Raw genomic sequence first — 15,859 nt, 5'->3', positions numbered from 1 at the left:
TCTTACTTTGTGACAAATGATGTTTCTAATATTACTTTATTATCAAAATCTGGGCAGGACTTGTGTTCATTTTCATTGATTTATCATGTCCATTTTTACTTAAAATTACATACAGCAGGTCCTTAAACAATATTTTGTTCAACATCATTTTAATATAACATTGATGAGAAAAAAAAATAATTTCCAGCTGGGGCCACTGTGTGAAGTTGGCACATTCTCCCATGTCTGCATATGTTTTCTCTGGTACTCTGGGTTCCTCCCATATTCTAAAGATGTGCACATGAGGTGAACTGACGTGTCTGTCTTGTCCCAGTCTCAGTGAGTGTGATGTGTGTCTGAGTGGCCCTGTGATGGAAGGGTGTCCTGTCTAGGGTGTGTTTGTGTCTTGAGCTGCCAGGAGAGTATCTGGCCACCTACAACCCTGAACTGGAATAAGCAGGTTTGAAAATAATTATCTTACTTGTTCTTATTAATTTTTATTAAATGTGTATATAGCTCACACATATGTCAGTGTTTAATATCAGAAGTATTTTGGATCTTTATTTAGAAGTTTGGTGATGTTTTTGTGACCAGAAATATGCTATAGAAACTTAACTCTAGTTTTTATCAACTAGGTTTCACTATATGTCATTTTGTTAAAATCTCAGTTTCCAAGAACCTGTCAGTAATATTAAGTAAGGGCTTACCGTATAATCAAAAAACAAATAGCTTATTTTTTTCTGGTCTTTTCCCCTTTAAATCTTATTTCTTCTTAGACAAAATACATTTGTACTTTTTTGTCTTTTTGTTCTTCATTTTAGAAATTTATTCCTGGAAGTTCATACATATCTAAGCAGGAACCAAACCTCTTAGTCAAGGGGATAATAGACCCCTTAGCTGGCTTTACCCTGTAGAAGTCTGTATTCTGGTTCTCCAACTTTGCCCACTACCACTTTGCCAAGATTTTGTAGGAGCCAAGGGTACATGCCACACCATCACTTGTGACCCCTGCCCCATCCTTCCTAGACAGTTTTTTTCAAGCCTCAATACTCTGTTCATTTCTCCAAATCCATTCTCCCAAGGTGGCTCATGTGATGTATGTAACCCTGGACCAGGGGAAGTAACTAAAATGAAGTCATTGCAGAGCTGTGTAGAACAAACTTACATATGGACTGGGTTGCTCATGGGAATGTTTATATTTTCCCATGTTCAATAATGGAGCTAAGGGTAAGAAAGAAGTAGGGTGGTCTGCAGGCCAGGGTCTAGGGACTAGCTCTCCTCACGCTACCATTATAGAGAATTCTGGCCTAGTATCTCATTTCAAATTTAGACTCTCAGGTTGTTTTATAGATGTGAAGGAGAGAGGATAAAACATTTTGGTTAGAACACTGTTCGTTTTATTTGTAACCATTCATATCTAGGCATACAGGATATAGACTTTTATTTGTACTCTTGCCCTAAGTCCCACGAATTAGGGCAGGTCTCTTCAGAGCTGCATTTTGGCAACTCCTCTTTTTCTTAGTGTCTCTTCAAGTCATAGACATTTTTAGCAAAATGGCCAAGAACCCTTCTTTTCCCCAAAGGTACAGCAAATTTATTCGACTCCACAGTCACTCTTCGTCCCTACATCATGACATCAGACTCAGATGTGATAAATTATAAATAAGTACAGTATTTCCTGACACATAATTAAAGAGTAAATCTGCTAAATTCCTTTCACCAATTCATTAAGTTTTCCATGTGGATTTTTTTGTTTTGTTTTGTGTTAGCTGTCTATGATGTAGTGGAAGAAAAGCTTGAAAATGAGCCAGACTTCCAGTACATTCCTGAGAAAACCCCATTAGACAGGATCCACCAGGATGACCATTCCCTGCGGGAGTCGATGATCCAGCTAGCTGAGGGGCTTATCACTGGAACAATCCTGACACAGTTTGATGTAAGTGATACTGTATGATTTCTTAACTGCCTTATCTATCAGTTACTATTTACAAACTAAAGTGGTATTCTGAGAATAGTTGAGATAAAAGTTCTAAAATACAAGTTTTTTAAATTGCCAAAATACCACCTATTGTTACACAAATTAGATGCCTATTTAAAAGAGAGGAATAAGGAAATTTTAATACATATGTAATCAAACTAAATTTCTTTCTGTAATTAAATAGCTTTTTTTATGAAAGGTGGCAGATGAATATAGGTGATCGCAGACTTAAAAATCCTGAGTTAAAGGAAAATAACTTCTGAACCTTGTAATATTTAATCCTCCTCTAATTTTTGTCAATATAGTTATTACTATTTGTTGTTTTGAATTCTATGCTGTAGATAACTGACTAAAACATTTGTGATGAAAAAACATTTAGGGTCTGACAGTTTTTATTTTTTAAGAAGTTGGGTTTATGTACTATAAACATCTACAAACTAAATGAAGGCTAAATGTTTTCTGTAGATTTTCTATTCAAAACTCCAGGTACCTTTTTGCTGTAAGTCAAACTGTTTCCACTTTCTTGTCATTCTTCAAAATATGACATATAATTCATGACAGAAATTGTACCAAATTTAGCTTTAGGAATCTGGTTTATTATCCTATCAGCTTAAGTTATATTATTGTATAGATCAAATATTCTAAGGAATAAAACCTGTTTGATAGCATAGAAACAAGTTGAAAAAACAAAAAAGAAACTCTTAATGTCTTACTGGATTTGTACCTTTTTTTTAGCAACTATATCGGAAAAAACCTGGAATGACAATGTCTTGTGCCAAATTACCTCAGAACATTTCCAAAAATAGATACAGAGATATTTCACCTTGTAAGTACTTATGATCTCTGTGTGTTAAGTTTAATTTTTTTAAATATAACTTTATTAAAACTTTTTTTTCAAATTTTTCCAGATGATGCTACACGGGTCATTTTAAAGGGTAATGAAGACTACATCAATGCAAATTATATAAATGTAAGTTTATTTTTATTATATCTTTCTCATTGGTTTAGAGGGGCCACTATAAACTTTGGAATTTATTCCTTTTTGTTAAAAGGCTAACCTTGAGAGAATATTGAAACTTTCAGATGTTGAAAAATATCATAAAATTAATTTTAAAAAATAGTTTGGGAGTGGCATATTAATCTACACAAACAACACTGGAATGGAATAGTCTAGTACAGAAATAAGCTAAAATAAAGACTAGAATTTTGGCCCTGGCTGGTGTAGCTCAGTGGATTGAGCGCGGGCCTGTGACCCAAAGGATCGAAGTTCCATTCCCAGTCAGGGCACATGCCTGGGTTGCAGGCCAGTTCCCAGCATAGGACGCACAAGAAGCAACCATACGTTGATATTTCTCTCCCTCTCTCCTTCCCTTCCCCTCTAAAGATAAATAAATAAAATCTTAAAAAAAAAAAGTACCCATTAGCTTTCGAAAAAAAGACTAGAATTTTGTGTATGGTAGAGATAGCCTTTTAAATCATTGAAGATAAAACAGATTATGTAGTGAATCAGTTAGGTCTGTCTAGAATATATCATTATAAGGAGGGTCCCCCCCACATAGAGCAAAAGAAAGAAAAGAATTATTACTTTTTTTCTTAAATTTGTGTTACAGAAAATTTCAAGCATACAAAAGTCAAGCAAAAATTAAAATGAACCTGTTTATACACGTGACTCAACTTCCAACAATTATCAACTTATGGCCAACTTTGTTTCACCTATACCCCTATCATGCCCCCACACATCCAAATTATTTTGAAACAAATCCATACATCATATCATTTATCTATAAACACTTTGCCCTCACACTCTTTTAAGGCCAGCATACATTTTAGATATATTGAAATATAAATGTAAGGAATAGAATCATGAAACTACTTGGAGGATATATGTGAGAATTGTTTAAAATCTCAGAAAGGGTCCCTGACCAGTGTGGCTCAGTTGGTTGAGCATCATCCTACAAAGCGAAAGGTCACTGGTTTGATTCCCAGTCAAGGTACGTGACTGGGTTGTGGGTTTAGTCCTGGGACAGGACACGTGCAAGAGGCAATTGATTGATGTTACTCTCCCTGCCTTTCCTTACCCTTCCCCCTCTCTCTAAAAGTGAAAATAAAATATTTGAAAAAATAATGTCTCAGGGGAAGGTTTTTTTAAGCTTATATACATGTCTAAGCTATAAAGAAAAGATAATTCAAGGAATGCTTAAGAAGTACTATAAAATCAAATGGGAAACTAAATTTTTAACATACTACAAAAGCACCCTGGCTGGTATAGCTAAGTGGATTGAGCACAGGCTTATGAACCAAAGGGTTGCTGGTTCAATTCCCAATCAGGGCACGTGCCTGCATTGTGGGCCAGGCTCCAGTAGGGGGCCCTCGAGAGGCAACCACACATTGATGTTTCTCTCCCTCTCTCCTTCCCTTGCCCTCTCTCTAAAAAGAAATAAATCTGTAAAAAAAACTACAAAGGTTGTATTTCTTCAATATGTAAAGAGCCCTATACATGAATAAGACAGATAAATGGAGTACAATGAAAATAATGAAGGCTATGCAGAGATAGTTCATAGGAAAGGTCTTGCAAATGACATTTAAAAAATTTTATGGCATTTCCAATTCTTTACAAAAGTAGAACAAAATGAAGATCCATACCCCCCATCATAAACCTGTTACCCAGCTTGAAGAACAATCAACAAATGGCCAGTCTTGTTCCATATAAACACTAAACCCCTAGATTATTTTTTAAGTGCAGATATATCACTGTTTGTAAATAGAGTCTACTTTTATTATTTATGATAGTCTATAAAGTCTTCATTAACCCTGAATTAGTGAATATTGAGTCCTTGCTCCAAGGGGAAATATAAGGTTAGGTGCCCATGACCCTCTCGTTGCAACATTTTTGTCAGCTGATCAAAACATAAATCTTGTTTCTGTTTAAAGATACCTTATTTAATACACATTGTTGATTAATTAACATTGAATTCACAGCCAACAGCTCTATAACTCATACCTGAAGGAAGCTTATTTAGCATATTTGTTTGTTCCATAAGGCATATCATGGCCTCCTTACACTTGAACACCATACAGTATGCAGCACTACCCTTGGGGACCACTTTAAACAGTGAAATCACTAACAACAAGCACAAAAATGAAACAGATTGCAAAAAGGGCACTTGTTTACAATAGGATAGCAGAAACAGGAAGACAGGACAGCCACATCTTATTCCATATTGGTTAGAAATGTACACTTAGGGTAGCTCAAATTTTTCTTCTGTTAACATGTCTATAAATAACCATGAAAGCTCTGCAGGTACTTTGGGGTTACAAATAAATTTTAGTAAATAGGTAAACCTGGAAACACAGAATCTGTGAATAATGACAATTCACTATTTTAATATGTATCTATCTCAGAGGACCATTTTTTATTTTTATTTTTTAGCAAAACCTCAATTATAGCACTTGGAAAAATATTGCAGTTAAATAATACACTCAAATTCACAAAAAGAAAAGTCAAATCACAACTTTGGGAATTAGCATTTTTCACTTATTAGATTAAAATATCAGAAAGTTTGATAATACCACATTTAAGTCTGTATTCTTTATCTGAAAGGTTGAGATCAAATGTGCTTTGGAATTCAGAGTTTTTAAATTTTAGCTATTAAGTATATATGCCATATATAATACAGGTAATATCTCTAGCAAGCCATAGTCATTATATTGGTATTCAACAGCTAACTGGATATTTCCACTAATAGTCTTAGATGAGTTCAAGTCAGATATTGCTGTAAAATGAGTCCAGGTTAGGCCAGGTGTACCAAAAGGAAAAGGCAAAGTTACACTTCAGAGTCGGAGAATTCATTCTTTTGGTGTCTCTGGGTCACACTGGAAAAAGAGTTGTCTCGGGCCACATATTAAATACACAAATACTAATTAAAACTGATGAGCAAAAAAAGGTCCATGCATAATTTTTGTGATATCTGCCACCACAGATAAGCAAAAAATCCTCACATAATAACCCTAATTATGCAGCAGCTCTTTTGGTAATCTTTTAAAATCATCAAACTGGTCCCAAGTGTGTGATCACTAATTTGGAAAATGCACATATCTAAGTAATATAACTTAATATAAAACTTAGTAATAAAATTAAATAATGTTTCAAGTAAAGTTACAATTTTGTGTTTGGCTGCATTCATAGCCATCCTGGGCTGCATGCAGCCCATGGGCCATAGGTTGGACGCCCCTGCTTTAGAGTACTGGGAGTTCCAGAATTGTGAACTGTGGATTATGGATATGTTAAGGCCACTTGTCAGGAAACAAGCATTTCTCATACATTACTGGTAAAGATATAAATAGGTACAATTTCTTTGGAGAGCAAATTGGTACTATCTGACAAAATTCTAAAGGCACATAACACTTTGATCCAACATTCTCATTTCTACCTATTGCCCATTCAAATAGGTTTCTTAATGTGCATAAAAATATTAGGTTCACAAGAGTATTCATTGCAGCTTTGTTTATGGTAGTAAACAGATTAGCAGCAATTTAAATGTCTATTAAATAAAGTATGGTATATTTATACAGTAGAGTGACTAAAAAGAATGAAATTTTATTTACAAATCTGACAATATCAGTGATAAAGTGAAGAAAAAAAAGATGCAGAATAACATTATATGCTACCACTTATGTTTTACAGAAAAAGAGGAAAATAGTTTTGCATGTTCATTTTTGTGTTATATATAGAATATCTCTGAATGGATGGATATATTAGTAACTAGAAGAGAGGGTTGCTCTCCTGGACAGAAACTACAGGCTGGGGTGGAAGGGAGACTTCTGTTTTCACCCTTCCAGTTGCAGTGTGCGTGTGTCACCTTTTCTTTTTTAAAATTTCATCTCAAAATGTAGTATCGTTTTACCCAAATATGATCTTATCTCTCTGAAGATAATAATGAATTTAAAATGTTTCACTCATATTCTTTTGTGTTACATTTTTATGGAAAATCTAAACTAAAATGGCAAAATTTTTGCCCCTCACAAATTATCAATAAGTGTTCAGAGACGAAGTCTCTGCCTCTGAAACTGGGTTCTATGTAAAACTGCTCTTAAAACTATAACTGTGCTTTGGAAAACACTTGAATTTCTGTTTCTACTAATTGGAAAATATATTTGTTTAAATATCAGCCATTGGCAAGAAATTTCTTCTACAGATAAAATGAGAAATTGTTCTTAAAGATTTATTATACTAATTTTGCAGTTTTTTGAAATTAGTGTTATTTGATTATTATTTAGTGGATGATTTTCATATGCTTGATTATAGTAAAAAATAGTAATAAAATATTTTATTTTTGTATCTTTTTTTTTAGATGGAAATTCCTTCTTCTAGCATCATAAATCAGTATATTGCTTGTCAAGGGCCATTACCGCACACTTGTACAGATTTTTGGCAGATGACTTGGGAACAAGGTTCCTCCATGGTTGTAATGTTGACCACACAAGTTGAACGTGGCAGAGTAAGTCATACTTGAATTTTACCCATTGTTTGGGCCTTCTTCAAATTACAATGCATATACTATAGTCAAAATATTCTCATTGGTTTAGTCTTTTTTGTAACCTTTCCATATCTTGGCTATTATAAATAATGCTGCAGTGAACATAATGGATAGTATATGTCCTTTCCATTTGGTATTTGGGTTTCTTCAGATGAATAACCAAAAGTGGAATTGCTGGGTCCTTCCTTATCTCTTGTTATAGCTTTTGTTTTAGACTATATTTTTTCTGGTATAAATATTACTGCCCCAGCTTTTTCTTTTTTTCCATTTTCATCTAATGTTTTTCCATCCTTTTTACTTCGTGTGTGTGGTTTTGTTGTTTTGTTTTATTTTTTAGAGTTATTTATTTTTAGACAGAGAAAGGAAGGAGAAAGAGAGGGAGAGAAAGAACAATGTGTGGTTGCCTCTCACATGCCCCCTACTGGAAACCTGGCCCATAATCCAAGCATATGCCCTAGACTGGGAGTTGAACCAGTGACCCTTTGATTCACAGGCTGGCATTCAACCACTGAGCCACACCAGCCAGGGATCTGTGTATGTTTTTCGATATAAACTGAGTCCCTTGTAGACAATATGTAAGGGTCTTGTTTTGTTATTCATTCAACCACCACCATATGCCTCTTGATTGAAGCATTTAATCAATTTGCATTTAAAGTCATTTTTGAAAAAAAAATAAAGTCATTTTTGGTAGATAACTGTATTTATTACATTTTTCATTCATATTTTTTATTTTTTCCCTCTTTCATCTAAAGAAGACCCTTTAACATTTATTGTAATGCAGATTTGGTGGTGATGAACTACTTCAACATTTTCTTATTTGAGAAGCTTTTTATCTGTCCTTCTAGCCTAAGTGATGGCTTGGATGGGTAATCTTGCTTGAACGTCCTTGCTTTTTGTCAGTTTGAGTCATCTCTTGCCAATTCCTTTCGACCTACAAAGTTTCTGTTGAGAAAACAGCTTATAGTCTTATGGGAGCTCCTTTGTAAGTAACTGTCTTTCTCATGCTGCTTTAAGATTCTTTCTTTCTGAGACCTCTGGCCAAGATGGAGGCGTAGGTGGACACACTGTGCCTCCTTGCACAACCAAAATAAGGACAACAACAATTTGGAAACAAAATAACAACCAGAACTGACAGAAAATTGAACTGTATGGAAGTCGGACAAACAAGGAGATAAAATAGACACATTCACCCAGAATGGTAGGCTGGGAAAAGTCGGGCAGCCGGGTGCAGAAGGTTCGTGGCACAAAATGTGGCGGCACCAGGCTCACAAGGCACCCAGGGCACGTAGGGGGTGGTTGGCAACCTCAGGCACACGGGAGCGGCAACAGGCAGACCCAGCGAGGCGACGATTATGAAGCGAGGCACTGTGTGCAAGGCAGCTGGCTGACCAGCAGTCCCACATTTGCGTGCAGATAAACTAGGTGAAATTGGGAAACTAGACACACTGTGCAACCCAGGATCCCAGTGCTGAGAAATAAAGCCTGAAAACACCTGTGGGGGTTCAGGCACAGGGAGAGACTCCCAGCCTCACAGGAGAGTTTGTCTAGGACCTTCACAGGGTCCTATATTATAAAAAAAGCCCACCCACACGGAAATCAGCACCAGAAGGGCCCAGTTTGCTTGGGGGAAGTGGCAGAAGGGACTGAAATCTGACAGACAGCAGAGCAAGCACCATTGTTCCCTCCTGGACCCTGCCCCCACATACAGCATCACAACTCAGCCACATGGGTTTCCCCACTCTGGTGAACATATAAGGCTCCACCCCTCACTAGTAACAGGCAATACAAGACCAAAAAAAATCTGGACCAAGTGGAAGAAGATATTAAAGCTACACAGCAAATACAACTAACTGACAAAGAGGTAGCTAACCTATCAGATGCACAGTTCAAAGCACTGGTGATCAGGATGCTCACAGAATTGTTTGAATTTGGTCGCAAATTAGATGAACAAATGAAAACTACACTAAGTGAAATGAAGGAAAATGCTCAGGGAATCAACAGTGACAGGAAGAAAACTGGGACTCAGATCAATGGAGTGGACCAGAAAGAAGAAACACATAACCAAACAGAAAAGAATGAAGAAACAAGAATTCAAACAAATGAGGAGAGGCTTAGGAACCTCCAGGACATCTTGAAATGTTCCAACATCTGAATTATAGGGGTACCAGAAGAGGAACAAGTGGAAAACTTATTTGAACAAATAATAAAAGGGAACTTCCCCAATCTGGCAAAGGCAATAGACTTCCAGGAAATCCAGGAAGCTCAGAGAGTCCCAAAGAAGTTGGACCCAAGGAGGAACACATCAAGGCACATCATAATTACATTAGCCAAGATTAAAATGAAGGAGAGAATCCTAGAAGCAGCAAGAGATAACGGGACAGTCACCTACAAAGGAGTTCCCATCAGCCTGTCAGCTGATTTCTCAAAAGAGACCCTACAGGCAAGAAGGGGCTGGAAAGAAGTATTGCAACTCATGAAATCCAAAGACCTACATCCAAGATTGCTCTGTCCAGCAAAGCTTTCATTTAGAATGAATGTAAGGGCAGATAAAGTGCTTCTCAGATAAGGTCAAATTCAAGGAGTTCATCATCACCAAGCCCTTATTATATGAAATGTTAAATGGATTTATCTAAGAAAAAGAAGGTAAAATATATGAACAGTGAAAGGACAGCAAACTCACAAATATTAACAACCACACCTAAAACAAAAACAAACTAAGCCAACAACTAGAACAGAAACAGAACCACAGAAATGGAGATCACATGGAGGGTTAGCAACAGGGGAGTGGGAGGAGAAGAAAGGGGGGAAGGTACAGAGAATAAGTAGCATAGATGGTCGGTAAAAAATAGATAGTGGGGAGGACAAGTATAGTATGGGAAATGTAGAAGCTAAAGAACTTACAAGTATTGACACATGGACATGAACTAAAGGGGGGAATATGGGTGGGAGGGGGTGTGTAGGGTAGAGGGGAGTGAATGGGGTAAATGGGACAACTGTAATAGCATAATCAATAAAATATATTTTTTTAAAAACATTATCTTTAACCTTTGGCATTTTAATTATAATGTGTCTTGGTGTGATTGGCCTCTGGATTCAACTTGTTTCTAACTCTGTGCTTCCCAGAGTTATATGTCTATTTCCTTCACCAAGGTAAGGAAGTTTTCTGTCATTGTCTTTTCAAATAGAGTTTCTTTCTTTTTATTGTTCTTCAATTACAGTTGTTCCAATTTCCCCCCCATTGCTCTCCCCTGCCCTACCCACTCCCTGCTTCCATAGTCATTCTTTACCCTATTGTTCACATCCATGGGTCCTTTATACCTGTTCCTGAGTTACCATTCCCCTTCTCTTCCGCATGACCTCTTCTCCTCTCCCCTCTGGTCACTGTCAGTTTGTTCCTAATTTCCATGTCTCTGGTTCTATTTTGCTCATTTGTTTCTTCTGTTGATTAGTCCATTTATAGGTGAGATCATAGGGTAATTTGTCTCTCACCACCTGACATATTTTACTTAGCATAATACTCCCCAGTTTCACCCATGCTGTTGCGAAGGGTAAGAGTTCCCTCTTTCTTTCTCCTGTGTAGTATTCCACTGTGTAAATGTAACACAGTTTTTTGATCCACTCATTTACTGATGGGCACTTAGGTTGCTTCCAGCCCTTAGCTATTGTAAATTGTGCTGCTATGAACATTGGGGTGCATAGGTTCTTTTGGATTGGTGATTCAGGGTTCTTAGGGTATAATCCCAGAAGTGGATCCCTGAGTCAAAAGGCAGTTCCATTTTTAGTTTTCTGAGGAAATTTCATAGTGTTTTACACAGTGGCTTCACCAGTCTGCATTCCCACCAACAGTGCACTAGGGTTCCCTTTTTTCCACATCCATGCCAATGCTTGCTGTTTATTGATTTCTTTTTTTAAATATATTTTATTGATTGTGACATTACAGTTGTCCCATTTCCCCCCTTCATTCCCCTCCACCCTGCACACCCCTCCCCCACCATATCCCCCTTTAGTTTATGTCCATGTGTCAAAAGTTCTTTAGATTCTATATCTCCCATACTATTCTTGCTCTCCCCCCTGTCTATTTTCTACCTACCAGCTATGCTACTTATTCTCTGTACCTTCTCCCCCCTTCTCCTCCTCCCACTCCCCTGTTGCTAACCCTCCATGTGATCTCCATTTCTATGGTTCTGCTCCTGATCTAGCTGTCCTCTTAGTTTGCTTTTGTTTTAGGTGTGGTTTTAGTAACTGTGAGTTTGCTATCCTTTCACTGTTCATATGTTTTATCTTCTTTTTCTTAGATAAGTCCCTTTAACATTTCATATAATAAGGGCTTGGTGATGATGAACTCCTTGAATTTGACCTTATCTGAGAAGCACTTTATCTGCCCTTACATTCATTCCAAATGAAAGCTTTGCTGGACAGAGCAATCTTGGATGTAGGTCTTTGGATTTCATGAGTTGCAATACTTCTTTCCAGCCCCTTCTTGCCTGTAGGGTCTCTTTTGAGAAATCAGCTGACAGGCTGATGGGAACTCCTTTGTAGGTGACTGTCCCGTTATCTCTTGCTGCTTCTAGGATTCTCTCCTTCATTTTAATCTTGGCTAATGTAATTATGATGTGCCTTGATGTGTTCCTCCTTGGGTCCAACTTCTTTGGGACTCTCTGAGCTTCCTGGATTTCCTGGAAGTCTATTGCCTTTGCCAGATTGGGGAAGTTCCCCTTCATTATTTGTTCAAATAAGTTTTCCACTTGTTGCTGTTCCTCTTCCTCTTCTGGTACCCCTATAATTCAGATGTTGGAGCATTTCAAGATGTCCTGGAGGTTCCTAAGCCTCTCCTCATTTGTTTGAATTCTTGTTTCTTCATTCTTTTCTGTTTGGTTGTTTCTTTCTTCCTTCTGGTCCACTCCTTTGATTTGAGTCCCAGTTTCCTTTCCATCACTATTGGTTTCCTGTGCATTTTCCTTCATTTCAATTAGTTTAGCTTTCAGTTGTTCCTCTAATTTGTGACTAAAATCAACCAGTTCTGTGAGCATCCTGATCACCAGTGTTTTGAACTGTGCGTCTGATACATTGGCTATCTCTTGGTTGCTTAGAAGTACTGGCTCTGGGGCTTTGAGCTTTTCGTCTTAAACCATAATGTTTTGGTCTGTTAGCACCTGTTACATATGAGGGGCGGAGCCTTAGGTGTTCACCAGGGCTGGGCGACCCAGCTGGCTGGGTTGTGATGCTGTATGTGGGGGTGGGGTCAGAGAGGGGCAGTGGAGTTTGTTCTGCTATCTTGGATTTCGGTTGCCTCTGCTGCTTCCCACAAGCAAATTGGGCCTTTCTGGTGCTGGGTCCTGGGTGTGTGGGCTTGTGCACCATCCAGGACTCTATGGGTCCCTCCAACAAATTCTCTGTGAGCCTGGGAGCTTCTCCCAGCACCTGGACCCCGAAAGTTTTTCCAATTGGTGCTTTTAGGCTTTATTTCCCTGCACTGGGGCCCTGGTTTGCACTGTCTTTCACGGCTCGCTCCTCTGCCTGGTTTATCTGCACGAGAATGTGTGACCGTGGTCAGCCAGCTGTTTTGCACCTTCACTGGGTCCGTCCATTGCTGCCCCACACCTAGGATCCTCCGACTGCGGCCTGCATGCCTTGATCTGTCCAGCCGCTTTTTCCTGCATGACCCCTCCCTCTCTGCTAGTGGACACCTCTTCACCACCTTCTGGCTCCACCCCTTTTACCAGTCTGGCTGAATGGTTTATTGTTGTTGGACTTCCATACAGTTCAATTTTCTGTGTTTTAGTTGCGTTTTTGTCACTAAAACTTTGTTGTCTTTAAACTTGGTTGTAGGAGGAGGCACAGTTTCCACCTACGCCTCCATCTTGGCCAGAAGTTTGTTTATTGATTTCTTAATGATAACCAGGCTGAGCAGTGTGAAGAGGTATCTCATTGTGGTTTTAGTTTGTATCTCTGATGGCTAGTGATATTGAGCATTCATTCATATATCTCTGGTCCCTCTATATGTCCTCCTTGGAAAAGTGCTTGTTCAAATCCTTTGCCCATTTTTAAAAATGTATTGTTTGTCTTCCTTGTGTGGAGTCATATTAGTCCTTTATATATTTGCAGATCAAACCCTTGTTCAGGTTATCATTGGCAAAGGACCAAAGAAAAGGAACTTGTCATTTTCATCTTCATGTTTTCTTTAGCCATGCAGAAGCTCTCTCATTTGTTGTATTTCCATTTGTTTATTCTTTCCTTTATATCCCTATATCAACAAAAATACTGCCACTTAGGATATCTGAAATTTTCTTGCCTGTGTTCTCCTCTATACTTTTATGTTATTGCAACTTATATTTGTCTTTTATCCATCTTGAGGTGTTTTGGGGGTATGATGTAAGTTGGTGGTCTAGTTTCGTATTTTTGCATGTACGTGTCCAGATCTCCCCACACCATTTATTGAAGAGGCTGTCTTTACTCCATTTTATCCTCCTGCCCTCTTTGTCAGATATAATTGACCATATTGACATGGGTTTACTTCTGGCCTCTGTATTCTGTTCCATTGATCTATGTGTCTGTCCTTATGCCAGTACCAAACTATTTTAATTACAGTGGCCTTGTAATACATTTTGATATCAAATATTGTGATTCCTCCTACTTTGTACTTTCTCAAAATTGCTGAGGCTACTCAGGGTCATTTTATGGTTCCATTTAAATTTTTGAAATATTTTCTTTGTATCTGTGCAGTACAAAATTGTTATTTTAATAGGGATTACATGAATCTATAGATTGCTTTGGGTATTATGGGCATTTTTTTAAAGATTTTATGATTTATTTTCATAGAGAGGGGACAGGAGGGAGGAAGAGAAGGAGACAAACATCAGTGTGTGGCTGCCTCTTGCACTCCCCCTATTGGGGACCTGGCCTGCAACCCAGGCATGTGGCCTGACTGGGCATCAAACTGGCAACCCTTTGGTTCTCAGAATAGCACTCAGTCCACTGAGCCGCACCAGCCAAGGCGTGGTATGGACATTTTAAGGATGTAATTCTTCCCATCCATAAACACAGCATATGCTTATATATATTTGTATCTTCCTTGATATCTGTTGTTGTGAGGTGTTATATAGTTTTCTCAGTATAGGTTTTACCTCCTTGGTTAAATTTATTCCTGGGTACTTTATTTTTCTTGTCACTATAGTAAATGGTATTTTTTCCCCTAGTTTCTGTTTCTGATAGTTCATTGCTGGTATACAAAAATGCATTGGATTTCTGAATATTGACTTTATATCCCACTATTTTGCCAAATTCATTTCTTAGGTCGAGTAGTTTTTTGATGGGCTCTGTAGGATTTTCTATATACACAATCATGTCATCTACAAAGAATGACAGTTTCACTTGCTCCTTTCCTATTTGGATGCCTTTTATTTCTTGTCTGATTCCTGTGGCTAGAACTTCCAATACTATGTTGAATAGGAATGATGAAAGCAGACACCCTTGTCTTATTCCTGATCTTAGGGGAAAAGCTTTTAGTTTTTGCCCTTTGAGTATCATGTTGGCTATAGGTCTGTTATATATGGCCTTTATTATGCTGAGGTATGCTCCCTCTACTCTCACTTTGCTGAATGTTTTTATCACAAATTGGTGCTGTACCTTGTTGAATGCTTGTTCAGCATCTGTTATTATGATCATGTGATTGTTTTCTTTCTTTTTATTTATGTGATATACTATGTTTATTGATTGGCAAATATTCTACAATCCTTGCACCCTGGGGTGAACCCCACTTGATTGTGGTATATTATCTTTTATGTAATACTAGATCCGATTTGCCAGTTTTGTTGAGGATTTTAGTATCTATGTTCATCAGTGGTGTTGGCCTGTAGTTTTCTTTCTTTGTTGTGTTTTTATCTGGTTTTGGAATTAGGATAATACTGGCCATATAAAACAGTTTGGGACTCTTTTCTCTTCTTGAATTTTTTGGAATATTTTAAGAATAGAAGTTAGCGCTCCCTAAATGTTTGATGAAATTCTCCTATGAAGCAGTTTGGTACAAGGCTTTTGTGTGCTGTATTTCGATTACTGCTTCGATTTCACTGGCTGTCATCAGTCTCTTCAGGCTTTCTGCTTATTCTTGATTCAGTTTTAGAAGATTATATTTTTCTAGAATTTGTCCATTTTGCTCAGGTTCTCAGATTACTTGACATATAGCTGTTCATAGTCTTAACAATCCTTTGTATTTCTGTTGTAATTTCTCCTCTTTTATTTCTGATTTTATATATTTGGATTCTCTTTTTTTTCTTGATGAGTTTGGTTAAAGGATTGTTGATTTTGTTTATCTTTAAAAAAAAACAGGTCTGATCTATTGATCCTTTGAGTTGTTCTTTTAGTCTTT

The 15,859-nt window shown here is 37.5% G+C and overlaps 1 protein-coding gene across 3 annotated transcripts in view; it reads left to right on the top strand.

Annotated features, from left to right (window-relative positions):
• The window catches only part of PTPN4 (protein tyrosine phosphatase non-receptor type 4), a 310,447-nt gene that overhangs the window by 268,275 nt on the left and 26,313 nt on the right, over positions 1-15,859 (top strand). For all 3 annotated transcript variants that reach the window (XM_053666547.1, XM_037146314.2, XM_037146329.2), the window contains 4 exons: positions 1,749-1,915; positions 2,693-2,783; positions 2,866-2,927; positions 7,309-7,455. In XM_053666547.1, coding sequence (XP_053522522.1) covers positions 1,749-1,915; positions 2,693-2,783; positions 2,866-2,927; positions 7,309-7,455 — 467 coding nt within the window. The remainder of the gene's footprint in view (positions 1-1,748; positions 1,916-2,692; positions 2,784-2,865; positions 2,928-7,308; positions 7,456-15,859) is intronic.

The sequence above is a fragment of the Artibeus jamaicensis genome, unplaced genomic scaffold, assembly GCF_021234435.1.
Source record: "Artibeus jamaicensis isolate MK-2021 breed Jamaican fruit bat unplaced genomic scaffold, CSHL_Jam_final contig_463, whole genome shotgun sequence".
NCBI lineage: Eukaryota > Metazoa > Chordata > Mammalia > Chiroptera > Phyllostomidae > Artibeus > Artibeus jamaicensis.
This window is presented reverse-complemented; position numbering and strand designations above follow the sequence as displayed.